At 42.6% G+C, this 25,000-nt stretch overlaps 1 protein-coding gene across 1 annotated transcript in view; it reads right to left on the reverse strand.

Moving 5' to 3' along the window:
- The window catches only part of LOC121925147 (disks large homolog 2-like), a 1,073,267-nt gene that overhangs the window by 1,033,924 nt on the left and 14,343 nt on the right, over nt 1–25,000 (reverse strand). The window contains exon 3 of the mRNA XM_042456961.1: nt 9,636–9,767. Within this exon, the coding sequence (XP_042312895.1) occupies nt 9,636–9,767 (132 nt within the window). The remainder of the gene's footprint in view (nt 1–9,635; nt 9,768–25,000) is intronic.

Raw genomic sequence — 25,000 nt, forward strand, 5'->3', positions numbered from 1 at the left:
GATCTTTGAGGAAAAAGTGAATCATTGTAGCAACCGATACACCCAATATAGGTGGTTTAAGTTACCGCCCGGCAATGTCTTGCATAATGCCAGCAACCTAAGGGAGAACATCCTACGGCGAGTCAGTACTACTTGTCACAAGCACAGAATTGTATGTCTAATATTTCACACAACCTGGAGCCCTCAGATGAACGGGACTACAACCCCTAAGTCCCAGCTGTAGTCCAAATGCAATGGAAGGTTACCAATTGAGATGTCGTGGTAATGTCATAAAGATCAGAAAGCAGCAACAAATGTTGCCAACAGATGTCAGATTGTGATTATTATTTTTTTTAAAAAAGAACCTTATTACATAATGAAACCTGATTATTGATTATGTAACAACCCCTTCTCACAACGATAAATACGTGCTGGGCAGTCACTTTGTTATATCAGCTGATCTAAGCCATCGAAAGAGCCAAACCATTTTATAATGAGAGATTAATCGTACCCAAAGCCGCCTTGATAAAATAAAATAAAAAGCACAGTGGGAATAGGAAACGATCATTCAAAATAAGGAGCCAACAATCAATGCACTGTGCACTTATGAAATTACTTCTTTCCCAAGCCTGTTTGATTTAATGTGTTTGTAGAAAGGTGTTGGGTCAGCTGAGATGATACATATCTCCCCTTATTAAACCAAGATGTGGGTGAATTGTTGTCCCTTACCAGAGTTGTAATTAAACACGGTTGCTTCTATTAGACATAAGGCCGGGACAGACAGGCAAGAAAAAGCGATTCAAAACTGCATTTGTCTGGAAGTGGGGCCAAACCCCCCTGTCCACACCAAGCCACTCCCAAGTCAGACCAAATGCGCACGCCCAACTGCACAATGGGTGTCAAGCCACACAGCTGGGTAATTTGTTTTGTCACCTCCCCACCAAGCATCGCTCACTAGTCTGTCCTATAACATACTGACTCAAACGACTGCTCTACTGCTGCCTAATTGCATCCCACTGGATGTCCACACCTTTGATTGCACACAGTTACACTCGATCATCCACTAGTACAGGGATGGAGCACTGAGTGTCCAATAAAAACAGTGCAAAGCAGCAAATGCATGCCCCTCCCCACATCCCTCCTTCACATCTTGGACTGTCTTTGTGTGAAGTTGTAAGGTTGCACACTTTCACTTTTTTCTATTGCCACCACGACCACTTGGGTACGCACAACTCCATCCTTTTTTAATGTGAACCTGCACCAGTGTGTTTATATTCAGCTTTAGGGTTATGGTTAGGATGAATCACTCTTCTCAGAACTACTTTCACATCAGGGTGTCATATGCAGGGTCGAAGGGTGTATTTTCTGCCTTGAGTCAGACTATTGTGGCTTCTTTTTTTGCTCTGGTTTTTAGCCCGGAACGCAGCTTCAATCCAGTTTCTGCTCATTTGGAGGCATGGGTCATCTAAACACCGCTTTCAAAGCTGGTGGAAACCACTTTATTTTGGCCTGCGTGTGTTTCCACCCCATATTTATATATTTTGGCTGAAAGGAAACTACAATCCCAGTTTTGGAACAAACCTGGTTTATGCACAAATGTCAAAATCATGGTTTAATATCCTGGTTCATTCCAAAGCTAGTCTCATTGTTTCAAAGTTTGTACAATATGATAAACTAGTACTAATTAGAGACTTTCTTGATCAAAGCTACACCCTGTGAAGGCAAAGCAAGAAGCTACATGGATGGTAAAAGTCTTGCCATATTTTGAATTAACAACTGGGATATGATCACTTGAATGCAACTGTTATTATAGTTAATAGAGGACAGAAGATATCCATGGTTTACAAACATTTCGCCCCTTTTCGTGTCACATAAATACCGTAGGGCCAGAACAGACTGCCCAAATACGCCTACTTCAAGTGTCTCAGTCGCACAGCGTTTAGACTCACACACTGTGATGACATTTGAAGGCATCCAGAAGCCAGGCAGCTGCCCACACATGGGCAGCTTCAAGTGCTCTGGTGGCACAGCATTGGATGCCGCTGCTACCGGAGAGGCTTGAAGACTGGCTTCCAGCTGTGGTGCGGAGGCAAAGCCAGCGTTTTGCTAGCAAAAAAGGAGCAGGTCTTTGGCCCTCCTTTTTCAACCAGACTATAAAAGCAGGTTGGGCCGCAGCATGTGTTTGCTGCGGCCCCCAATACATCTTCAAAAGGGGCAGCTTCAAACTGACCCTTCCTGCCGGTCGGTTCATCCCCTTAGAAGACAGAGAAAAATCTAAAACAAGAATGTGCAGCTGTGGTCCTCAAGATGTTACTGGGCTACATCTTCCATTTGCCCCAGCCAGTATAAGCCAATGTGACGCCTCATGCATGTTTTAGGTCCAATAACATCTAGAGAGACTGAGTTGTCCTGATGTAAAACATAGGTCAAAAACAAACTGCAGAAACCAATCCAGTGTGAAACTGCTTTAAGGCTCTAGCTCATGCTAGGAACTTCTGGAAACGTGTCATTTTGTGAGACATCTTCGTCTTCGACATGACAGAGGCATTGGCTGCCACACTAAGTTACAATTTCCCAGGATTCCCGTAGCACGAACCAGGGCAGTTCAATACATAGATCATGAATCGGAGAGTTGGAAGAAGACCACTAGGGCCATCCAGTCCACCCCCTGCCATGCAGGAAATCCAATCAAAGCATCCCGACAGATGGCCATCCAGCCTCTGTTTAAAGACCTCCAAGAAGGAGCTCTACACCTCCGAGGGAGTGCATTCCACTGTCGAACAGCCCTAGTCAGGAAGTTCCTCCTAGTTGAGGTGGAACTCTTTTCCTGCAGCTTGCATCCATTGTTCCGGGTCCTGTTCTCGGAGCAGCAGAAAACAAGCTTGTTCCCTCCTTGAAGGACATCCCTTCAAATATTTTAAACAGCGCTATCATATCACCTCTTAACCTTCTTTTCTCCCAGGCTAAACATCCCCAGCTCCCTAAGTCGTTCCTCATAGGGCATGTTTCCAGACCTTACCATTTTTGTCGCCCTCCTTTGGACACGCTCCAGTTTCTCAATGTCCTTCTGAATTGTGGCGCCCAGAACTGGACACAATATTCTAGGTGGGGCCTGACCAAAGCAGAATACTGGCACTATTACTTCTCTTGATCTAGACACTATACTTCTATTGATGCCAGCCTTAAATAGCATTGGCCTTTTTAGCTGCCGATCACACTGTTCACTCATGTTCAACTGTGGTCTACTTGGACTCCTAGATTCCTTTCACACGTAGTTTCATTCGAGCCAGGTGTCCCCCCATCCTATATTTGTGCATTTTATTTTTCCGCCCTAAGTGCAATACCTTACATTCTCCGTGTTGAATTTCATTTGTTAGCTGTGGCCAGCTTTCTAGTCTTTCAGGTCATTTTAATCTTGGTCCTGTCCTCTGGGATTAGCTATTCCTCCTGATTTGGTGTCATCTGCAAATTTGATGAGTATGCTCCCATTCTGTCATCCAGGTCATTGATAAGATGTTGAATAAGCACTGGGCCCAGGCGAGACCCTGTGGGACCCCACTGTTCACTTCTCTCCAGGATGAAAGGAGTCCATTGTTTGAGCACCCTTTGTGTTCGGCCAGTTTAAAGCGGTAAGCGGTATCAAACTGGATTATTTCTGCATTGTGTCTTGGACCATAGTTGTTTCTGTGGTTTAATACAGTGGGCCCTTGCCTTACATGGGGGATCCATCCCGGACCTCCCCTGCGTAAGGCAAAAAGCGTGTATGTTCAAGCCCCATTGGATATAATGGGGCTTGTGCTTGCTGTACGGCTGTGAGCACGTGCTGCAGCATGCGCGCCATTCTCCCTTTTGCCGAGTGGCTTCAGCATAAGCTGAAAGCTGCCTGTAATGAGCCCGCGTATGGCATGGGCTCACTGTACTTAAAATTATAAGAGTTTCAAAACTAATGATGTCTGTAAAATATATCATTAGCATTTTCCAAAAGGCCCAAGTTACATTGACTCAATAAATCATATTGCTGTTGATGTCACTTTCCTCTTTCTCTTCACACTCGAGTTTTCTTGAAAAAGAAACATCTTGATTTTGATCTCTACACATCTCTCCGCATCACTGTCTTACTTAAATTAGTTAAAGAAACAGATCCCCATCATAATTCCTGTCACACTGTAGTTCTAAAATTCTGGGACTGGGTGTAGGTCCAGGTCTCCCCAAGACTTCATTTGGTGCCGAACATTGATGCATGTTATTGCTAGAAGATAAGCTGTATTGGTGGTAAATTATGAAAAAGATGGTGCACAGCAGAGGAACATTCCAGCACTTTTGCTGATGGGGACCAATGGTAGAATACGGCTTGGGTCCAGGTTATATGAAGGACCGTATCTCCCTGTATGAGCCCACTAGAGTCTTGAGATCATCTGAAGAGGCCATTCTCTCTGTCCCATTACCCTCTTAGGCCCATTTGGTGAGAACAAGAGAGAGAGCCTTCTCACTGGCTGCTCCCAAGCTTTCAAACTCCCTCCCTAGAGACGCCAGAATGAATCTATCCCTGCTGCCCTTCTGGCGCCAGCTAAAGACATTGTTGTGCAGTCAGGCCTTTTAAGTTGTTAAGGGCTGGGTTTTAAATGTTGTGCAATACAGTCGCCCCTCCTTTCTCGCGTACTTTAGGTCCGCAGTCTTGAATATTTGTGGAGGGGCGACCTCCATTATTTTCAATGGGCCGTGCTCCCACAACACTCCCTCCACACACGCTCATGGGCATGCACCCCATTCAAGCCTATGGGGCTTGAATATAGGTGAGTCCCCGTATTTGCGGGGGGTCCGTTTCGGGGGGGCACACAAAAACGGAGGGCTGACTGTATAAATTTAACATGTTTGTATTTTTAACATGTTACATTTTAATTTATAACTGTTTTAACTCTTAAGATGGTTTAAATAAATAAATAAATAAATAAAACTTTTATTTGTATCCCATTTTTCTGTGACGAGACAATCAAAGCGACTCACAACACATTAAAATCCACATTTACAAAATTATGTCCCAAATTCCCCTCCTTAACAAAGGATTAAACATGTTACAATTAAAATATATATTAAAAACACAATAAAATACAGCGAGGACAGAGCGGTGGGCTGATACATGATGCGGGGGGCAGTCATTCTGTGGCCAGGCACTTTTATTCAGGAAAGGCCTGCCGGAAGAGATTCGTCTTGACAGCTTTTTTAAAGCTGTCTAAGCTGGCAATTTGACGGAACTCGTCTGGCAGACCGTTCCATAGTTTGGGAGCAATTGCAGAGAAGGCCCTCTGGGAGGTAGCAGTTAGTCTGGTTTTTAAAGGCTGCAATAGATTCCTCCCAGAGGACCTGAGGGTGCGGGGCGGATTATATGGGAGCAGGCGATCCCTCAAATAGGTTGGACCCAAGCCATGTAGGGCTTTAAAGGTTATAACCAACACCTTGTACTGTGCCCAGAAACTAATGGGCAGCCAGTGAAGAGATTTTAGGACAGATTTATTCGGTCACTCCTATTTTTTCCGGCAACCAGCCTGGCTGCCATATTTTGCACTAGTTGAAGTTTCCGGACTAGGCACAAGGGTAGCCCCATGTAGAGCGCATTACAGAAATCAAGTTGTGAAGTTACCAGTGAATGTACAACAGTTTCTAGGTCCTTTACTTCCAGGAAAGGGTGCAGCTGGTGTATCAGCCGAAGCTGATAACAGGTGCTCCTGATCGTCGCATTCACCTGATTTCTCATGTGAAGTGACGGATCTAGGAGCACCCCCAGACTGCGAACACAGTCCTTTGTGGAGAGTGTGACCCCATCTAGGACTGGAGGTTGCAACCCTATACCTGGTTTGGGGGGCCCTACTGTAAGTACATCCATTTTGTCTGGATTCAGACTGAGTTTGTTTTAACTCATCCAGCCCATTACCTCTTCAAGACACTGATTGAGGGGAGAAATGCCATCTGTTGTCATAGCTGCTGATTGGGACATGGAGAAATATATTTGAGTGTCATCAGTGTACTGATAACACCCCACCCCATGTCTGTGAATGATTTCTCCCAGCGGTTTCATATAAATGTTGAATAGCATCAGAGACCGTATGGCGCCTTGAGGGACGCCACATATAAGCTCCGTTTTCGAGGAGCGACTCTCCCCGAGCACCACCCTCTGGAGTCTACCCGAGAGGAAGGACCGGAACCATTGGAGTGCAGTGCCACCGATTCCTAACTCTCCCAGGCGTTCCAAGAGGATGTCATGATCTATTGTATCAAAGGCCGCTGAGAGGTCTAGAAGCACCAACAGGGTCACGCTTCCTATGTCAATGCCTAGACGAAGATCGTCAGCCAGAGCAACCATGGCAGTCTCCACCCCATATCCTGTCCTGAAGCTGGTTTGAAATGGGTCTAGATAATCAGTTTCATCCAAGATGACTTGGAGTTGAAGGGCAACAGCCTCTCGATCACCTTGCTCAAAAATGGAAGATGGGATACAGGCCTGTAGTTCTTCATTATAAATTTTATATTTACTGTATATATTTTAATGTTGTACTGTTTTTAAATTGTATCATTTTATATTTGTTGTTTGCCGCCTTAAGTCCCTATATTGGGAGAAAGGTAGGATATAAGAAAAGAAAATAATGGCCTGATCCAGACGAGCCTTTGCGGCACCCCCGTCAGGTGCTAGGGCAGTGGTGGCGAACCTATGGCACGTGTGCCAGAGGTGGCACTCAGAGCCCTTTCTGTGGGCACATGCACCATTGTCCCAACACAGAGTTCACTAGAGTTTGTCACTAGAAAGCCAGAGGGACATGGCACTTTGCAATAAATAAGTGGATTTTGGGTTGCAGTTTGGGCACTCAGTCTCTAAAAGGTTCGCCATCACTGTGCTAGGGGTTGGCCAAAGGCACACGGCCCATACTGGCCTCACCCCTAGCATGTGAAGAGGGCGTCAAAATGGCAGCGCCCTTGACACACGGGCACTGCCATTTTGACGCGATGGATGCTTAGCATACGCATGTCACGCCCCCATAAGGACGTCATGAGTGCACCACTGGCGCACTGCGACGTCCTTATGGCACCGCAGAAAGAACCTGCTTTTTACGGGTTCTTTTTGCTGTGTGAGGCAGCCATGCGATTTGTCCACTATGGCTCCCTCGTGCAGCAAAACAAGGCACAAGCAGATCACCCTTTTTGGGCAGTCTGTATAGCGCCAATAATAAATACTGTATTTTCTGGCGTATAAGACTACTTTTTAGCCCAGGAAAATCTTCTCAAAAGTCAGGGGTTGTCTTATACGGTGGGTGTCATCTTATAGGGGAGGTGCTGAAACCTCCGAGCCAGACTGGAGAATCTGCAGTCACCACATATGGTGAGGAGAGCTCAAAAATGGCCACGGCCGCATCCCCACCATATGCGGCGACCGTATGAAAGCAGCAAGGGTGGCGCTGTACAAGTACGGTAGAAGAAAATCCACTCACCAGGATTCGTGGAAAGAAGTGGCTTAACGCAGTCCCGATGGTGGGTGCCTCACCGGGAAGGTGTAAGTGAAGGGTGGAGCAAGCTGCAGGCATCCAGGACACCCGGGGTATGGAAAAAAGAGCCATGTTTGTGCTACAGGTCTGATAGTCTTGGAGACAGGGCAGGCAGGGAGAGCTGTCCAATCCAAGCAGGCTTTGTATACAACAGGTTTTCCTACTAAGTATCTGCATGTCATAAGCTTTTGAATTACAATTACCATGTTGAAATCAGATCTGATTTTTTAAAAAAATTATTTGGTGTGCATTGGAAGCGTGAGTATATCTTATATGGTGAGTATATCCCAAACTCTATATTTTAACTGGAAAAGTTGGGGGCCGTCTTAGACGCCCAGTCGTCTTATATGCCGGAAAAGGTATTAATAGAACTGGGTCATTAAACAGCAAATTCTGCCAAAACATTCCCTGGCCAGCAATCCAATTCTCCATTGCTGGGAAAATCAAAGAATCACAGAGTTAGGAAGAAACCACAGGGGCCATCATGTCCAATGCCCTGCCATTCAGGAACACAAAATCAAAGCACCCCTGACAGATGGACATCTAGCCTCTGTTTAAAAACCTCCAAAGAAGGAGACTGCATCACTCTCCAAGGCAGCATATTCCACTGTTGAACAGCCCTGACTGTCTCAAATTTAGGTGGAATCTCTTTTCCTGTTGTTTGAATCCACTGCTTCTTGTTCTAGTCTCTGGAGCTGTGGAAAACAAGCCTGTTCCCTCTTCGAAATGACATCCCTTCAAATATTTAAACATGACTATCATGTCCTCTCTTAACTTTCTTTTCATCAGGCTAAACATTCTCATCTCCCTAAGTCACTCCTCATAGGGCATGGTTTCCTGACCTTTCACCATTTTGGTCACTCTCCTCTGGACATGTTCCAGTTTGTCAACATCCCTCTTGAACTGAGATGCCCAGAACTGGACATAGGATTCCAGGTGAGGCCTAACCAAAGCAGAATACTGTAGTACTTTCACTTCCCTTGATATGGACATTATAGTCCTGTTGATGCAACCAAGAATCTGGTTGGCTTTCTTGGAAAATGGAGAACCCTAGACCCATACAAGATTGACTCCAAAGAGTTATACAGTGCATAAGCAAAGAAAGAAAAACAAAGTGTGCAAGCACGATCTAACTGCCTACCGCCACCCTGCCATAGCCACGAGAAGTGCACAAACAGATTAGCAAAAAGGGAAAATTCACTCACTCAATCCATTTTCAGCTTCACACTGCCAAACTAATGCAAAAAGTATCAGACAAGGTCACAAATACAAATTAACTGTTTCGGTAGCATTGCACAGCTGTTAATATTTGTCCACAAGACTAACAAGAACTACATCTGTCTGGTGGAAGAAGCACAAATCACTAGAACCAGTGATCTTGTCTTCTTAAATATGCATGACTGTTTTCCAAAAGTCAAATAACCACCTCCGGGAACCTTATATTTCAGGAAAGAAGGCTGAGCAGGATACTCCAAAATCTTTGACCATTTTCAGTAGGAAAAACAGGATGATACACTCATTTCTATCCAAGTAGAGAAGACCATTGCCTCTCTATAAAGCAAACAGAGATGACAGAACAATCTTTCTCCCAACACCACCTAGCAGCAGTCATTCAACCTCCTCTTTGAGCCAAACAAGAAAAAGACATCCAAGACCTATGATCAGATCTTTAAAGTTGGGAGAAATAGCAGCAATAGTGGGGCTACACTGGGTCAGGGTTATTGCTACGGGGGAGTGAGGTGGACACATTCCCTTCTGCCATTTATTGCAATACAAAACACTTTCCAAAAGATTTGTCCTGTTATAGATTTATCCCATTAAGGAAAGTGATAGATCTGCATAGCAAAGCTAATATTTGTAAGGAGAAATGATTTACATTGAAAAGAAATAGCAAATTAACCCCCGTTCCGCAAATTCGGATGATCACTACATACCAGTTAACAAAGTGAACATACAGTATTTAGCATGTACCTAGGACATTCCTGCATCATAAGTGATGCTAACTACCCATCTCCAAAGCCAATGTACAAGCACAGTCCAGGAATCACAATTTTTTTTTTTTGCATTAAAAAATACATGAATAGCAGTAGCCAAAGAAAATAAGCATTATCTGAAAGTACATACCTAGCAGTGCCTGGAATAAACTGCTTTTGAAGATACCCATCACTTTCTTAATGGCTTTTTTCAACTGTTGTTCCTCTGGCTGTTTCAGCTTCTTACAATAGTCTTCCAGAAGTGCTAAAGCTCTATCAGTATCTAAAACAAATAACATTATTTTAAAAAATTGTTAAAAGAGCCACAAAACAGGGAGTACTCAACATTGTAAAATGGCATCGGCTGCATTACAATTGCTAATGAACCAAAACATAACCAAGTACAATAACATCACAAATCCACAAAATAGTGATAACCTTTATTGGACCATAAATATATGTTACAAGCTTTTGAAGCTCCACTGGCTTCTTCATCAGGTAAAGGTGCTAAAAATAATACAGGAGAAAAAAATGGACAGTGTTCGTCATAGGCCTGCAACTGACTAATATCATCAATTTTTTCTCCTGTATTATTTGTAATACAGTTTGGGTACTTTGTTTTGAAACTGCATACAAATTTGTGTGCACACTATCTCTGTCCTTTAAGTGCATAATGAAAACTTCATAAGCCTAGCTGTCTAGTTGCCTTCCCATTTTCCAACTATATATTGCCTGTTAAACAGCTATACAGTTTTTTCCAGCTGCACATTTTGTGTCCAACTGCACTGGTAAAAAGACTCTGCTCAAGAAGATCTGAACATTCAGAAAGGTTTGTATAGGAGCAAACAGTCTGTCGGGTACCTGTTTTGGTGTTTAAGAATAAAATCCTATATGTACTTTCTTGGAGGAATCCCCAATGAACATAGTGGAGCTTACTTTGGACTGAACAAGCAGATTATAATGCCTGACATTCCTTATTTAATGCAATTAGATCTCATTTTCAGGTTTTATGGTGACCTTTCTGGTGCAGGCTTTTCAGAATTGTCCTAGGGACTTCTAGCAGACCAAGATTTCAGTGCAGCTTTGCAAAATTAGAGAGGTGAAAAAGGGATTCAGTGCCAAAGGCCACTTTGGAAATAAATCAATACACTAAACCCTGCTATCTAAATAGAGCTATTTTAAGAGTATAGGAGTTCAATAGGTAGGAAGTTATGTGGAAGGTACCAAGGCACATCTAATGGGAATGACTTGCATCAGCAATGCTGTTGTTCCAAAACTCTTTGAACTGCATAGCATTTCTCAGATCTGTATGATCCCTGAGATCCTCCAAACCAAACTTCTACCTACTGAGAGAACCTCCCCTGTATCCACACTGCCTTATAGTAAGGGTATTCTTGGTTGATCCTTACTATGCCCCCTTCACTCTTGAGAGCCAGTATAGCATAGTGATTTGAGCAATGGATTGAGTCTCTGGAAACCTGGGTTCAGATCCCTGCTTGACCAAGGAAACCCACTGGCTGACCTTGGGTAAGTCACACTCTCTCAGCCTCAGAGGAAGGCAAAGGCAACCCATCCTAAACAAATCCTGCTAAGAAAACCCTGTGACAGGTTTGCCTTACAGCTGCCATAAGTCGGAAACTACTTGAGGGCACATAACAAATGCAGTAAATAAAAATCATAGTAATAATTACAGTCGGCCCTTCTTATACATTGAATTTTTATACACGGATTCAAGCATACACAGTTAGAAAATGTTCAAAAAATGTAGAAATTTCAAATAGCAAACCTTAATTTTCCATTTTTTATAAGGGACACCATTTTGCTATGTCATTATATTTAATAGGACTTGAGCATACACAGATTTTGTTATACACGGGGAGTCTTGGAACCAAACCCCAGCATATAACAAGGGTCCACTGTATAATCTTCATAATAATGTTTGTTGTCCTTTTCCGTACCTTTACAAGTTCTACAATATCCTTTTTGTGGTGTGATGACCAGGACAGTACACAGTGTTCCAATTATGGTCACATCATAGATTTGTATAAGATGGTGTAGTGTTTCTAGTGCTGGACTAGGACTCTGGGATATTGTTGATGTTGTTTGTTGTTGTATGCCTTCAAGTTATTTCTGACTTGGCGACCCTATCATGGGGTTTTCTTGGTAAGATTTGTTCAGAGGAGTCTTGCCATTGCCTTTGCCTGAGGCTGAGAGCAGGGTTCAAATCTTCACTCAGCCAGAGAAACACACTTAGTGATGTGAAGTCGAAGGCTTTCATGGCCAGCATCCATAGTTTTTGTGGGGTTTTCAGGCTATGTGCCCATGTTTTAGAAGAGTTTGTTCCTGACATTTTGCTAGCATTCTGTGAAGATGCCAGCCGCAGATGCTGGCAAAATGAGATGAACAAACTCTTCTAGAACATGGCCACATAGCCTGAAAAACCCACAAAAAACACTTAGTGACCTTGGGCGAGCCATGTTCTCAGCCTCAGAGAAAGGAAATGGTAACCACCCCAAATAAATCTTGCCCAAAAAAAACCTTAGAATAGAGTCACCATGAGTCAGTGTCAACTTGAAGACACACAATAAGAAGGTATGATATTAGTAGTTTTAATTTGGATTCCTTCCCTAATTATGCCCAACATGAAAAAATGTCTTTTTAAACAGCATCTGTACATTTTTCTCAAGCTAACTACCAGAACCTCAAGATCCCTTGTTTGGTCAGCTTTCCCTGCTCACATCCCATCAGTGTAGATTTGAAGTTGGATATTTTGGAGGGCAGCAGATGACACTTGCTTACATTGAATTCCAATTGCTATTGTAACAAGAGTTTGAAAAATTACTTTGGATCTCTGTTTTTATTCTTAACCATCTTAATTAATTAAGTCAGCATTTTCAGCAAACTTGCAAACTTGCCCATCTCACTAGTCACTCCTAGTTCCAAGTTTTATTAACAGGTTAACAGATTATTATTTTTTTAAGAAAAAAAAAGGACCACTTCCAATACAGACTCTTAGATATTTCCACGTACTGGCTTCATACTAACCCTAAATTGAAAACCTTACACCCACGCTCCTTGGGATAGCTAGCAGACCAACACATCTGAAAAGCATCAGTTTGGAAAGTCTGCTCTAAGCACAATGGCTACATATATTCCACAGGGACATAAACAAGATAAGAATCAGCACTTAATTCTTCTCTCTGTCATGACTCCTGCATTCTTGTTGCAGCTGCCTTTGGATTTTGCTTTGCCATCTGGAGATGATGTTTGCAACTGGACCCATGATCTAATCTGGTATTTGGTCTCTGAAAAACAATGCAACTTTTCTGCTTTGTTAGGCTTTTAAAAAAAATAACAATAATGAAAGCCCATAGCTTGGAAAGTTACTTCCTAAAAGAAATGTGTTGCACAAATACTTACAATGCACCCAAGAGTCATGAATTACCATTAACTTTGAAAGAAAAATTGATATTCACTACATTTCTGTTCCATCAAAAAGAAAGATGTCTGACAGGTATAAAACCTGAAAGTTTCCAGTCATAATGTCTGCAAAATGCCTACACATCTTGCATTTCCTGAACCCTTTGAGAACATCAAGGTTCTCTTCAAAAGGAGCCAATGTACTGGCAATCCACTTTTTGACACGATGGTTCTCAGCACATTACACTGGTAGACAAGAATGGGTGGGTGCTGGGCACAGCAGCACTAGCACATACACATCCCCTGGTAGTAGGATGATGGCCCAACTGGGTGTCACCCCTCCTCTGAGATGTCACCCAGTGCAGTCTATACACCCCGTACATTCAGGTTACGCCACTGGCTACTTTTATTTGTTTTACCAAGAAGACAAAGCTTATTTCTTTCTTTGCTAGACCCTGAATGTGTAGAGAGATTACTCTGCTTGAGAGATCTCTCTCATTTCCCAACATCTTCCATACTCTGTAAAACCTCTGTTTCCTTCTTCAGCTTCCTGACTATGTTCTTGGAGCTCTATAAACACTCCACCAAAACCTCTACCATTCTTTTACTTACACAGAAATTGGGCAACATTTCCCCTTTAGAACCACATGCTTGTGGCAAGGGAGACTGAAGCTGACGGTGACAGGACCAGAATCAAAAGTGGATGAGTCCCCACTCCTCTCCCTCTCCCTCTCTCTCTCTGTCTTTCCTTCCTTTCATCCTGCTTCCTCCCACCTAAAAAGGAAGGCCCCATTCACATTACGAAAATAACTCGGGACGAATCTGGGTTATTTCCTTGGTGTTCACTCTCATCTCAAATGCTCTTGGTGCACTGGGGGAGGGGGGCTACCAAACAACCCACTTAACCCAGGATATTCAACAGCGGGTTTTTTTCCTGAGTTTTCCTGAAAGATCCGCAACTTCGGCAGTGTGAATACACTTCTGATCACTCTATATTATTCAAGGGAAGATCCTGAAACAATGACATGTGTGAATAACACAAGGGTTTAAATGACTTGGAGAGATTTGCAAACCCAAAGCATAATGGGAACAACAATCCCAATATGCATCAGCACAGCGATCCACATCTCCTTGCAACAAAAAACTGAGTGTGAATGTCCCCAAAGACTGCTGCTTTAGCATAGACCTGAATTGATAGTTTTCAAAGGGACTCTGAAATTAGAGTCAAAGATCACATGAGATCAGGTCAAGAACTTCAGGCTGCCTATCCCAATTTACATGTTGCGTTGTTGATTTTTTTAAATTAAAAAAACATTTTTTATTTTTGATGGCTTTGATGCAATGTACATATACTAAATCCAGACATACTTATCTCTCTCCTCTGAGCCATGAGACGTTCCAAGGACACAGCAGTTACTTAGATTTCATTCCCTTTAGAAGGTCACTGAAGGCTTATTGGCACTGTATACTACTTCTATTTACTTACAAATATATACACTGAGCACAAGTCAAGAAACAGCTGAATCACCCCTGCAGAAAGATTTCCATATCAAACCTCTGCAACCTGGGAAGCATCCTACAGAACTGGCCATACTATTATGCTGAAATTGGGAGAGATGCTTGGGGAACCCCCTCCCAGAATCCCTCAACCAGTATGTCCACTGGCCATTAAGCAGAATACTGTAAAGTAATCGCCTCAAGTGATAAATGCTGGGAGTTCTGGAACAGATTAGTATATTATTTGTGACCTGGAGCAATTCACATGCTCTCAGCCTCAGAGGAAGGCAATGGCAAACCTCATGATAGGGTTGCCATAAACCAGGAATGACTTGAAGGCACATAGCAACAACAAATGTACACTGCCAGCCCTGAATGCCTTCTTTTAGGTTTTTTTGTGTTTTTTTCAGGCTATGTGGCCATGTTTTAGAAGAGTTTGTTTCCGATGTTTTGCCAGCATCTGTCGCTGGCATCTTCAGAGAAGATGTGGCTGGCATCTTTCTTTGAAGATGCCAGCCACAGATGCTGGTGAAACATCAGAAACAAACTCTTCTAGAACATGGCCATATAGCCACAAAAAAACTATGGATGTCGGCCATGAAAGCCTTTGACTCCAAATTGCCTTCTATTAATTTGGCATCTCTTTGGGTGAAATAGAAAATATGATCCCACCGCCAATCCAATCGTAGCAGTAAATATAATAGTGTTTATTTATAATGCCCTTTCCACCAAAGGTCAGTACATCTGAACATATACAATCGAAAAAGAAGGATAAAACACAATGCTATAAAATGCTAAAATACTAAAATAATATACTAATATGCTAAAAACAAAAACAAAGAAAATATTCATCAATTGTGACCCCTGTCCATCTATGTACCTGGAAAGGAAGGAGCACCCTCTTAGCCTCAGAAAGTAACTTGTCTTAGGCTAACTCAGGCACCTAAAATGGTTGCTAATCTCTAATTTATCTTTCTCTGACTCAAAATTTTGTCACAGACTGTTTGAGCCAGTACTTTTATTTCTTCTGCAGTTGCCTAGATTACCTCATTCTTAGCTCCCAGATGGAGTGGAGAGAAAAAGAGGCATGCTATTTTGCCAAAATCCCTCTCACTTTCTGGAATATCTGATTATTTACTAGTTCTTATGAACCATTAATCTGCCATTTCCCTAACAAAAGAGATACTTTACCAGAAGTATGAAGGCAATTGCTAGCTTTATTAACCTTCTCCTCTCCAACTTTATTGCAATATGCAAAGAGATCTTGTGGCACCTTTGAAACTACAGTAGCTGAGAGAAATAAATGTGTTGATGGCATACGTTTTTGGTAGACTTGACATGATGCAGCGGTCTGAATGTTGAAGTAGATCTCTGCAGGCCAGGGTTTGAATCCCAGCACAGCCGTGGAAACCCATTAGATGGCCTTGGGCAAGGCACACTCTCTCAGCCTCAGAGGAAGACAATGGCAAACCCCTTCTGAACAAATCTTACTAAGAAAACCTCATGATAGGTTCACCTTAGGGTCACCATAAGTCGGAAATGACTGGAAGGCACACAACAACAAGACTTGAGTCTACTCAGAGCATTAAGTCTACAAAAGCTTATGCTACCAACTTCTTTCTTTCTGTCATTTATATCAAAGGTGCTACAAGATCCTTTTGCATACTGCTCCAGACTAACATTGCTATGTTTTTGAATTTTATTATGTCCTAGTGATCTCACGACTTGATTACTGTAATGTCCTCCTGGCTGGGCTTCCTCTTTCTCACCTCCGTCCTTTAATCTCTGTCCAGCATTCAGCTGCACGCATTATCACTTCCACCCACCGCTCTGACCACATTTCTCCTGTGTTGGCATCCCTTCACTGGCTCCCTCTCCCTTTCCGCATTCAGTATAAGCTCCTGCTGTCGACATTCAAAGCCCTCCATGGACTGGCCCCTCCTTACTTATCAGACCTTCTTTCTCTTCACCTTCCCACCAGGGCCCTCCGTTCTGGTAGTCAAGGGTTCCTGTCTCAGCCCAGGATTTCCTCTGCCCCATCCCGGATTCGCCCCTTTTCACTTGCTGCCCCTCACTCCTGGAACCTTCTTCCTCCACAAGCAAGAGCCATCACTTCTTTAACCAGCTTCAAAACGGAGCTGAAAACCATCCTATTCAGAGAAGCTTTCCCAGGCATCGCATAATTGTCGCTTACTATCTGATGTTCTGTTGTTGGCTGTTTATCGATCCATTTCCTGTATTCCTATGTACTGTATATGTATTATCCTACTTGTGATTATGTATTTTCTCTGGATAATGATTAACCATCCATTATGAAGCCTTGCCCTCCCTCCAGTCCATCTGCCTTGGTCCAGACCTCGGAGGTTGAGAGGAACTGCTGGACCTCTTACCCTTTCCCTCCACCACTCCCTTCTCCTTCTGTGTCATGTCTTTTTAGATTGTAAGCCTGAGGGCAGGGAACCGTCTAACTAAAAAGATTGCATGTACAGCGCTGTGTAAATTTACAGCGCTTCATAAATAAAGGTTAATAATAATAATAATATTACAGTAGATGCAACTGATTTAAGAACGACATACACACAAAAACCCCATAAACCATTTTAACATTTTTTTCTGCCATGTTTAATGATTAAGCAGAGAATTACTTAAATATTCCTTGATGAATTAAACTTACACTACCATCAAAACTAAATGTATAAATACCATAGTAAAAATAATAAATGTCATGCTCATGTATAAGGTTTCCAGCTTGTGATTCCATGCTGTTATATTAAAAAGCACAACAGCAGACATATTTTGTTGTTGTGTGCCTTCAAGTCATTTCTGATTTATGGCAACCTTATGGCAAGCATATCAGGGTTTTTTTTAACAAGATTTGTTCAGAGACAGTATACCTTTGCTTCCCCCTCTGAGGCTGAGAGAATGTGACTTGCCCCAGATCACCCAGTAAGTTTCTATGGCCAAGATTTTGACCCTGGTCTCCAGAGTCCTAGTCCAATGCTCAAACCACTATGCTACACAGGCTCTCAGTCTACAAGTAAAAACAAAGCCCACACTGAGCAATACGGTTGTTAGGATCAAAAAACTTATTTCTGTAGCACTTTGGTTGGCCCTTACAAAGATAAAACCATCTCTGGTTTTTTTTCCCTACCCTTTAGTTGTCCCTGTAATACAGTTAGATTGGTACCAATTAGTAAGTAACTATTTTTAGAAAGCCCCATGATTAGGTTCACCTTGGGCCCCTACATATTGATTTGAAGGCATACAACAACAATGACATATTTAGGTACGTTGCATCACTTGAATCAAATATCCTTTTAATGGCAGAAGAGTAGGCCAAGGTATTATTAGTTGGTGATTTTATTTCAGAGGTTGGCAAGGTGCTCCCCTTCCGAATGTGATTGGACTGCACCTCCCATCATTCCTAGCTATCCAATTCAATGGTTAAAAATGCTGGTAGTTGCAGTCCATCAGCATCTAAAGGGCTGTATTTTGCCCTGCCTCTCCTGTAGGAGACTGGACATCCCTCCCCTTCATTTGATGATAATAGATAAGCAGCTCTTTCTCTGCTATTCTTAGGGCATAGCTGCCTACAAATGTCACTATTCTTGGGCCTTTGTATCAGCTGGGATTTGGTTCCAGGACCCCCCCATGGATACCAAAATCTGTGGATGTTCAAGTCATATTATATACAATGACACAGTAAAAAGGGGTGTCCCTTATGTAAAATGACAAAACCAAGGTTTGGTTTTTGGAATGTATATGTATTTTAAAATATTTTCAAGCCATGGATGACTGAATCTGTGGATCAGGAACCCGTTGATACAGAGGGCCAACTATAATCAAGGTGTAAAAATGTACATCTTGTTTCATTTTGCCTAATTTAACATTAACTCAGTCAACTGTCTGCAAACCAACATTGACCCTTGAAAAACCACACAACTGTCTCACGTTTAAAGAACAGACACTCCTAGGACTAACTAAAGGGGGGGGGGGTGTCTAAAGATGCCCAAGAGATTTCTTTCCATAACCACAAGCATTGTAAGTACCATTCCCCTGGGTAAAAATTGATAATTTGCAAAGGAGTCATGTACATATTTACTTGGGTGTAAGGGTCAGGTCAAGATCCTAAAGTGTAAAGATATATCACTTAATACAAGTTAGGATAGCCCATGCTATTGTATTTCTCATTTTTATGTATGATTGTAAAAGCTGGATAGTGAAGAAAGCTGATAAGAAGAGGGTCAACTCATTTGAAATGTGATGCTGGAAAAGAGTGCTGCAGATACTCTGGACTGCCATAGAAAAGTTAATAGGATTTTAGGTGTAGGAAGAAAGGTTAATAGTCCCTGGTCCCACATCTTTCGCAACTTGGTTCTTTCTGGAATAAATTCAGGATTGCTAAAACAAATTTTTACATGCCCTGCTCCTATATCTTTAATAGCAGCACAATATGGGGGGAAAACCATAAGCAAAATTTTTACACTCAAATTGATCTCCATGAGATACGAAAAAGAGCTATATGTCAGGCTGTTGCTAAAAGTTGCAAGGACCAGAATAACTACAAGTTGGCAACCCTATGCCACACCAAGGCAAAAAAGACTCACCGGCTAAAGGAGCAATCTATTACACAAACTGTAACTCAGAATATGCAACAGCATGAGATCGCTTTAATCTGATTATTCTAAATTCAAGCTAATGAGGTAGAAATGCTATCTGGGTTTTTGGACTGATTAAATTGCAATCCAGCTTAAGCTGAAAAGAAAATGCAATGCATTATAAATATGAGTTTATTCTTGGGCAGAAGTTTACATAATTTTGGTTTTCCCTCCACAGTTTCATTGTCCATTGATAATTGACAATTTGATTATCTTTGTTCAGCATCTTTAAGCAGAGAAAGCTTACTTTTTGTGCATATCTCCCATGCTCTGTTCCTATCTGATCCAGTTGAAAAGCTCTCTAGCAGCCAAGGTAATAAAGAGGTATCTTCTGCCAAGCAATACAGAGCTGAACAAATCACTGACCTGATAACACTATGTGGCTGCAGTGATTTAGTAGACTCACTTGATTTTGAAAGCATTCAACATCTCTGATTCTGAGCTTTGTCCAATCTCTGACAGCTGCCTATCAACTTTTTCTCATAGAATCATAGAATCGTAGAGTTGGAAGAGATCTCAAGGGCCATCCAGTCCAACCCCATTCTGCCATGCAGGAAATTACAATCAAAGCATCCCCGACAGATGGCCATCCAGCCTCTGTTTAAAGACCTCTAAGGAAGGGGACTCCACTACACTCTGAGGGAGTTTGTTCCACTGTCAAACAGCCCTTACTGTCAGGAAGTTCCTCCTAATGTTGAGGTGGAATCTCTTTTCCTGGAGCTTGCATCCATTGCTCCGGGTCCTAGTCTCTGGAGCAGCAGAAAACCAGCTTAAGTATCCTTAAGGCACCAGATCCTATCCGATCTTGGAAGCTAAATATAGTCAGTTGTGGTTAGTACTTGGCTTGGAGACCACCAAGGAGTACCAGGTGCTCTAGGCTACATTTCAAAGGAAGGAACAGGCAAAACCACCTCTGAGTGTTCCTTGCCCAAGAAAACCCTATCAAATGCATGGGGTCACCACAGGTTGACAGAGAACTTGAAGTCACGTATGCACATTCACGTGCATACACACACATGTCCACTAAAGCAGCAGTCTTCCTACATTGGCTGAGCTGAAGCTTCCATTCCCAGAATCCCCAAACATTGGCCACACTGGCTAGGATCTCTGGAAGCTGAACTCTAAAACAGCTGCCAGAGATCCCAGCTAGTGTGGCCAATGCTTGGGGATTCGGGGAACTGAAGTTCCAGACAACTGGAAGACCCAGGTTTGAAAACCACTGTACTAAAGCAAAAGCCCCAAGCTAAATCCAATTGTTGAGCTCAGCAAGACTGCACCCACTGAACCCATGGGACTTGTACAATGGGCCTAACAAGTGGGACTAACAATTAGAGTTAACCAAATTATTTACCCTATTTTGCAGAGAGCTGGCATATACTGCTTTGAGGGTTGCCAGGCAAAGAGGTACAATTGTATCATGTGATTCGTGGAATTTCAGAGAGGATTATGCCCATGCTGTCTTCTATCTGTTGCTTTTTTATGATTGCTAGATGAAAAACAAGACAGGGCTGTTGTACCTTGTTGTGGCACAAAAGAGGAAATTTCCACAGCTGTTGCTTATCACAGCTGTTAGAGGTACAGAAGCCTTGTCCTATTTTTCACCTGGCAGCCTTTAAACCTTCCTGTTATTTCCCACTAATTCTTTCACCTCGTTAAATCACATACACACACAAAAATAATTCAGGAACCAGAATTGGAAGAGACCACAAGGACCATCCAGTCCAAATCTTTGTCATGCAGGAAGACAATCAAAGGAAGAAAAATATCTGCTGAAGTACAGTTGCATCCCTTTTTACTGTTCCATATAATTATTAATACGATGATTAATTGTTACTGTTAGGGATCCCTCTATTTGGAAGAAGCAATCTACATTGCTTACAGGTGGGGAATGTGTGCTCCTTCAGATGTTATTGGATTGTAATTTAGTTCCTTCTCTTTAGCACAGGGAATAATAACCAGGAGGTCAGTGCAGTTATGAGGAGTAGCAGATATAGTTTAATTAAATATACCTTAACATGTTATGTAGATGTCATTTCACTTTAGTATATCAGCATAGATAGTTCTGATTGCTTTCATATGAATGCATTACATCAAAACAAATTTTAAATTACCTGACACAGCCTATATGGCTGCCAGAATTAAAACTAGCGGGAGCTTCTTTAACTTTCATAGTTGGCTAGAGGAGGGCATTTCAGCAAGTGTTGCATTCCACATAACCAGGAAACAAGCAACACTTGCTGAAATACCCTCTTCTAGGCAACTGTTAAAAGTACAGGAGCCCTTTCCAGTTTTCACGCTGGCAACCCTAGACACAGAGAAAGATCCTACATCCAAGTTGTGTGCATAAATCTCTGTAGGTATAGTCCCACATTAATTGTGCTATGCCACCTTTGTGTTGAATGGCTACAATGCACAAATGATATCAAAGTACACAATGAAATCCATGTGTAATGTGTATCCAGGAGCAGTGGACATTGAAATGCACAATGGCAATGCATGCACAATTCTGCTTCCACACCTTTGTACTAAATGTAGATGTTCCTCATGAGACAAATGTGCCCAACCACTTCTACAGAAGAATCCATGCATGTCTAAGGCACAGTAGAGACTGCCGAAAAACAGTGGCCTGCTGGCACCTGTTTTTTCTTTGGAGGAAAACCACAGCTGCCAAACCACACGGCTTCTCTCATGCGGAAAAAGACCCGGCAAAAAGTGGGTTCTTTTAAAGCCACAGGAGCAGCATAACAAGTGCTCAAGTGGCGCACTCATTACATAAGCACCATACAGCAATGTGCACATGCCGCACGGCGCTTACATAACAATGGCCCCATGTATACAGGGCACTGCCATTATTACGCCACCACCATGTACTAAGGTTGCGGGGCGTGCAGTTGCTCCACCCCATGCAACCCTAGTACATGGCCAGGCCAGCGCAAAGCGCTGGTCTGGCCCATGCCTAAGATACCAAATAAAGCCTTGCTATTATCTTCTGTTAGACCCATGTCCATTCTGACTAAAACTGCCAGAAGAAGACTGTGAAGTGGGTGGTGGTAGTTGTAAATTCTTTGAAAGAGAGCTGTATTCCATCCTTTCTTAAAATAGCAATTGTAAGACCATTGTTGGAAAAACCTTAATTGGACCCCACCTTCTTAGGTAACTATTGGCCAGTCTCTAATCTCCCCTTTCTAGGTAAGGTCCTAAAGCAAGTGGTGGCAACACAACTCCAGGCTTTCCTGGATGAAACGAATTACCTGCATCCATTCCAATCTGGGTTCAGACCTGATTATGGGACTAACAGCCTTCGTTGCCTTGGAGGATGTCCTACACTGGGAGTTGGACAGGGGGAGTGCTTCCTTACTGGTCCTCCTGAATCTTTCAACAGCATTTGATACTATTGACCATGGCATCCCTCTGGGTCATTTGGCTGATATGGGATCTGGGGATGTTACTGTGCAGTGGTTCTGGTCTTTCTTGGCTGAATGTTTCCAGATGGTGGTGCTTGGGGACTGTTGTTCAGCTTTTTGGCCATTAGTCTGTGGGTTCCACGGGGGTCAATATTGTCCTTTTGAACATCCACATTAAGCTGCTGAAAGAGGCCATCCAGAGGTTTGGGACTGGGTGCTACCAGTATGCTGATACACAGCTCCATCTCTCCTTTGCTACTGATGCCGAAGAGACTGTGGTAGTACTGATTCATTGTTTGGGTGAAGTTAAGGACTGGGTGCAGGTGAACAGACTAAGGTTTAATCCAGGCAAGACAGTTATGCTGCTGGTCCATAGGAAATCTAATCTGGGATTGGGATTGCAGCCTGTTCTGGCTGGGATTGCTCTCGCTGTGAAAGATCAGGTTCATAGTTTTGGCGAGCTCTTAGACCCAGCACTGCTCTTGGGAAGCCAGCTTGCTGTGGTGGCCAGGAGCACCTTTGCTCAGTTTTGGGTGGTGAACCAGCTGCACCCTTTCTTGGGTAAGGCAGATCTGGCCATTGTGGTTCATATCTTAGTTACCTCTCAATTAGACTACTGCAATATACAGTACTCTATATGGGCCTCCTCTTGAAATGTGTTAGGAAGCTGCAGCTAGTGCAAAATGCAGTAGCCAGACCAGTGTGAGGTGTGCATTTTAGCAACCATATAATCCCAACTCAGCCACAGAAGCCCACTGGATGACCTTAGGCAGTTCACACTCTCTGAGCCTCAGTGCAGAGCAATGGCAACCCCCCTCTGACCAAATTCTGCCAAGAAAACCCTTGGGATCACCTGAAGTCAGAAATGACATGAAGGCACATAATAACTCACAACACTGGTCCTGCACTAGATCTGCACTAGCTTCCAATTTGCTTCCAGGCTCAGTTCAAGGTGCTGGCGTTGACATACAAAGCTCTTAACAAGTTGGGCCCAAGATATCTGAAAGATCACCTCCTCCCTTGCTAGACATCTGAGATCTCCAGGGGGGGGGGGGGCTGTTGAATGTCCCAATACCTTGTCAAGTTAGGTTTGGGTACACATAAGAGGACTTTCTATGTATCAGTGCCTCAACTGTGGAACTCTCAACCCAAGGAAGTTAGGCTTGCTCCATCTCTTTTAAGCTTCTGACAAGTAGCTGGTGTTATTCAACAGAGAATGTGAAACTGATGTTAACTGTTTCAGAACTGGATTCTAGGATTGTTTTTAGATTGCTTTTAGGAGCTTTTAAGCAGCATTTTAATATTTTTAACATGTTTTTATCTTTGCATTGTTTTAATTGGTTTTTGTTCATCGCCGTGTTCATCAATTTCAGGGGTGATGCAACTGAATAGATTTAACATTGCAGTTGTATGCAGACTCACATGCCTAGGAGTAAGTCTTTTTAGAAATCAGTGGGACATTGCTTCCAAGTAAATCTGCACAGGCCTGAGCCATATATCCCAGACATAACTGTCATGCTTCTTTCTTCGTAGTCTGCACTGTTTTATGTTGAACAAGCTCAGCCTTGTTTAGGTTTTTATTATCTTGGGGATTTATTTTTAATGGAAACATTTTAAACTGTATATAATTCTATAGGAATTCATTAACAATTTGCTGTTGTATTTTCTTGGCAAGATTTGTTAAGAGAATGTTTGCCTTTCGCTTCCTCTGAGGCTGGCTTACCCAAATGCACCCAAGTAGGTTCCCATGCCTGAGCAAGGATTTGAATCCTGGTCTCCAGAGTCATAGTCCAAGGTTCAACTACACTGGCTCTCTGTACTTTACATTGTAACAACTTTTCTTATTATTGTTGTTTTTAAAAATCTATATCTATTTTAATTTTTTAGAAATTGCTTGAATATCAGTTCGGAAGTAAATGGTACAAAATAAATAAATAAGAACCACTTTTTCCTAGCATAGAATCGCAGTGTAGGAAGAGACCACAAGGGTCATCCAGTCCAATTCCCTGCCAAGTAGGAAGACACAAGCAAAGCACTCCTGACAGATCTGACCATCCAGCCCTTGTTTAAAAACCTCCAAAGAAGAAGACTCCACCACTCTCCAAGGCAGTATTTTTTACTGTAGAACACCTCTTACCACCAGAAAGTTCTTCCTAATGTTGACATGGAATCTCTTTTCCTGTAGTTTGAATCCATTGCTCCATGTCTAATCTCTGGAGCAGCAGAAAACAAGCAGCAAAAAATATCCTTTCAAATGTTTAAACATGGCTATCATGTCACCTCTTAACCTTCTCTTCCCCAGACTAAACATACCCAGCTCCCTCAGTCGCTCCTCCCACAGCATCCTTGCATTTAAGTGCATCTTAGTCATCTGATTATCCTCAAGGCCAGACAATAAGCCCCAGATTTCAGTAAAATTGTTTATCATCACGAGCCGGTCATGAAGTATGTAGACAATGGCGTCCAGCACAGCTTTCTCGAAGGTTCAGACCTGCACATGGTCTAACAGAATATGCAGACATTGTCAACAATATGTG

This window comes from Sceloporus undulatus, chromosome 3, assembly GCF_019175285.1.
Source record: "Sceloporus undulatus isolate JIND9_A2432 ecotype Alabama chromosome 3, SceUnd_v1.1, whole genome shotgun sequence".
NCBI lineage: Eukaryota > Metazoa > Chordata > Lepidosauria > Squamata > Phrynosomatidae > Sceloporus > Sceloporus undulatus.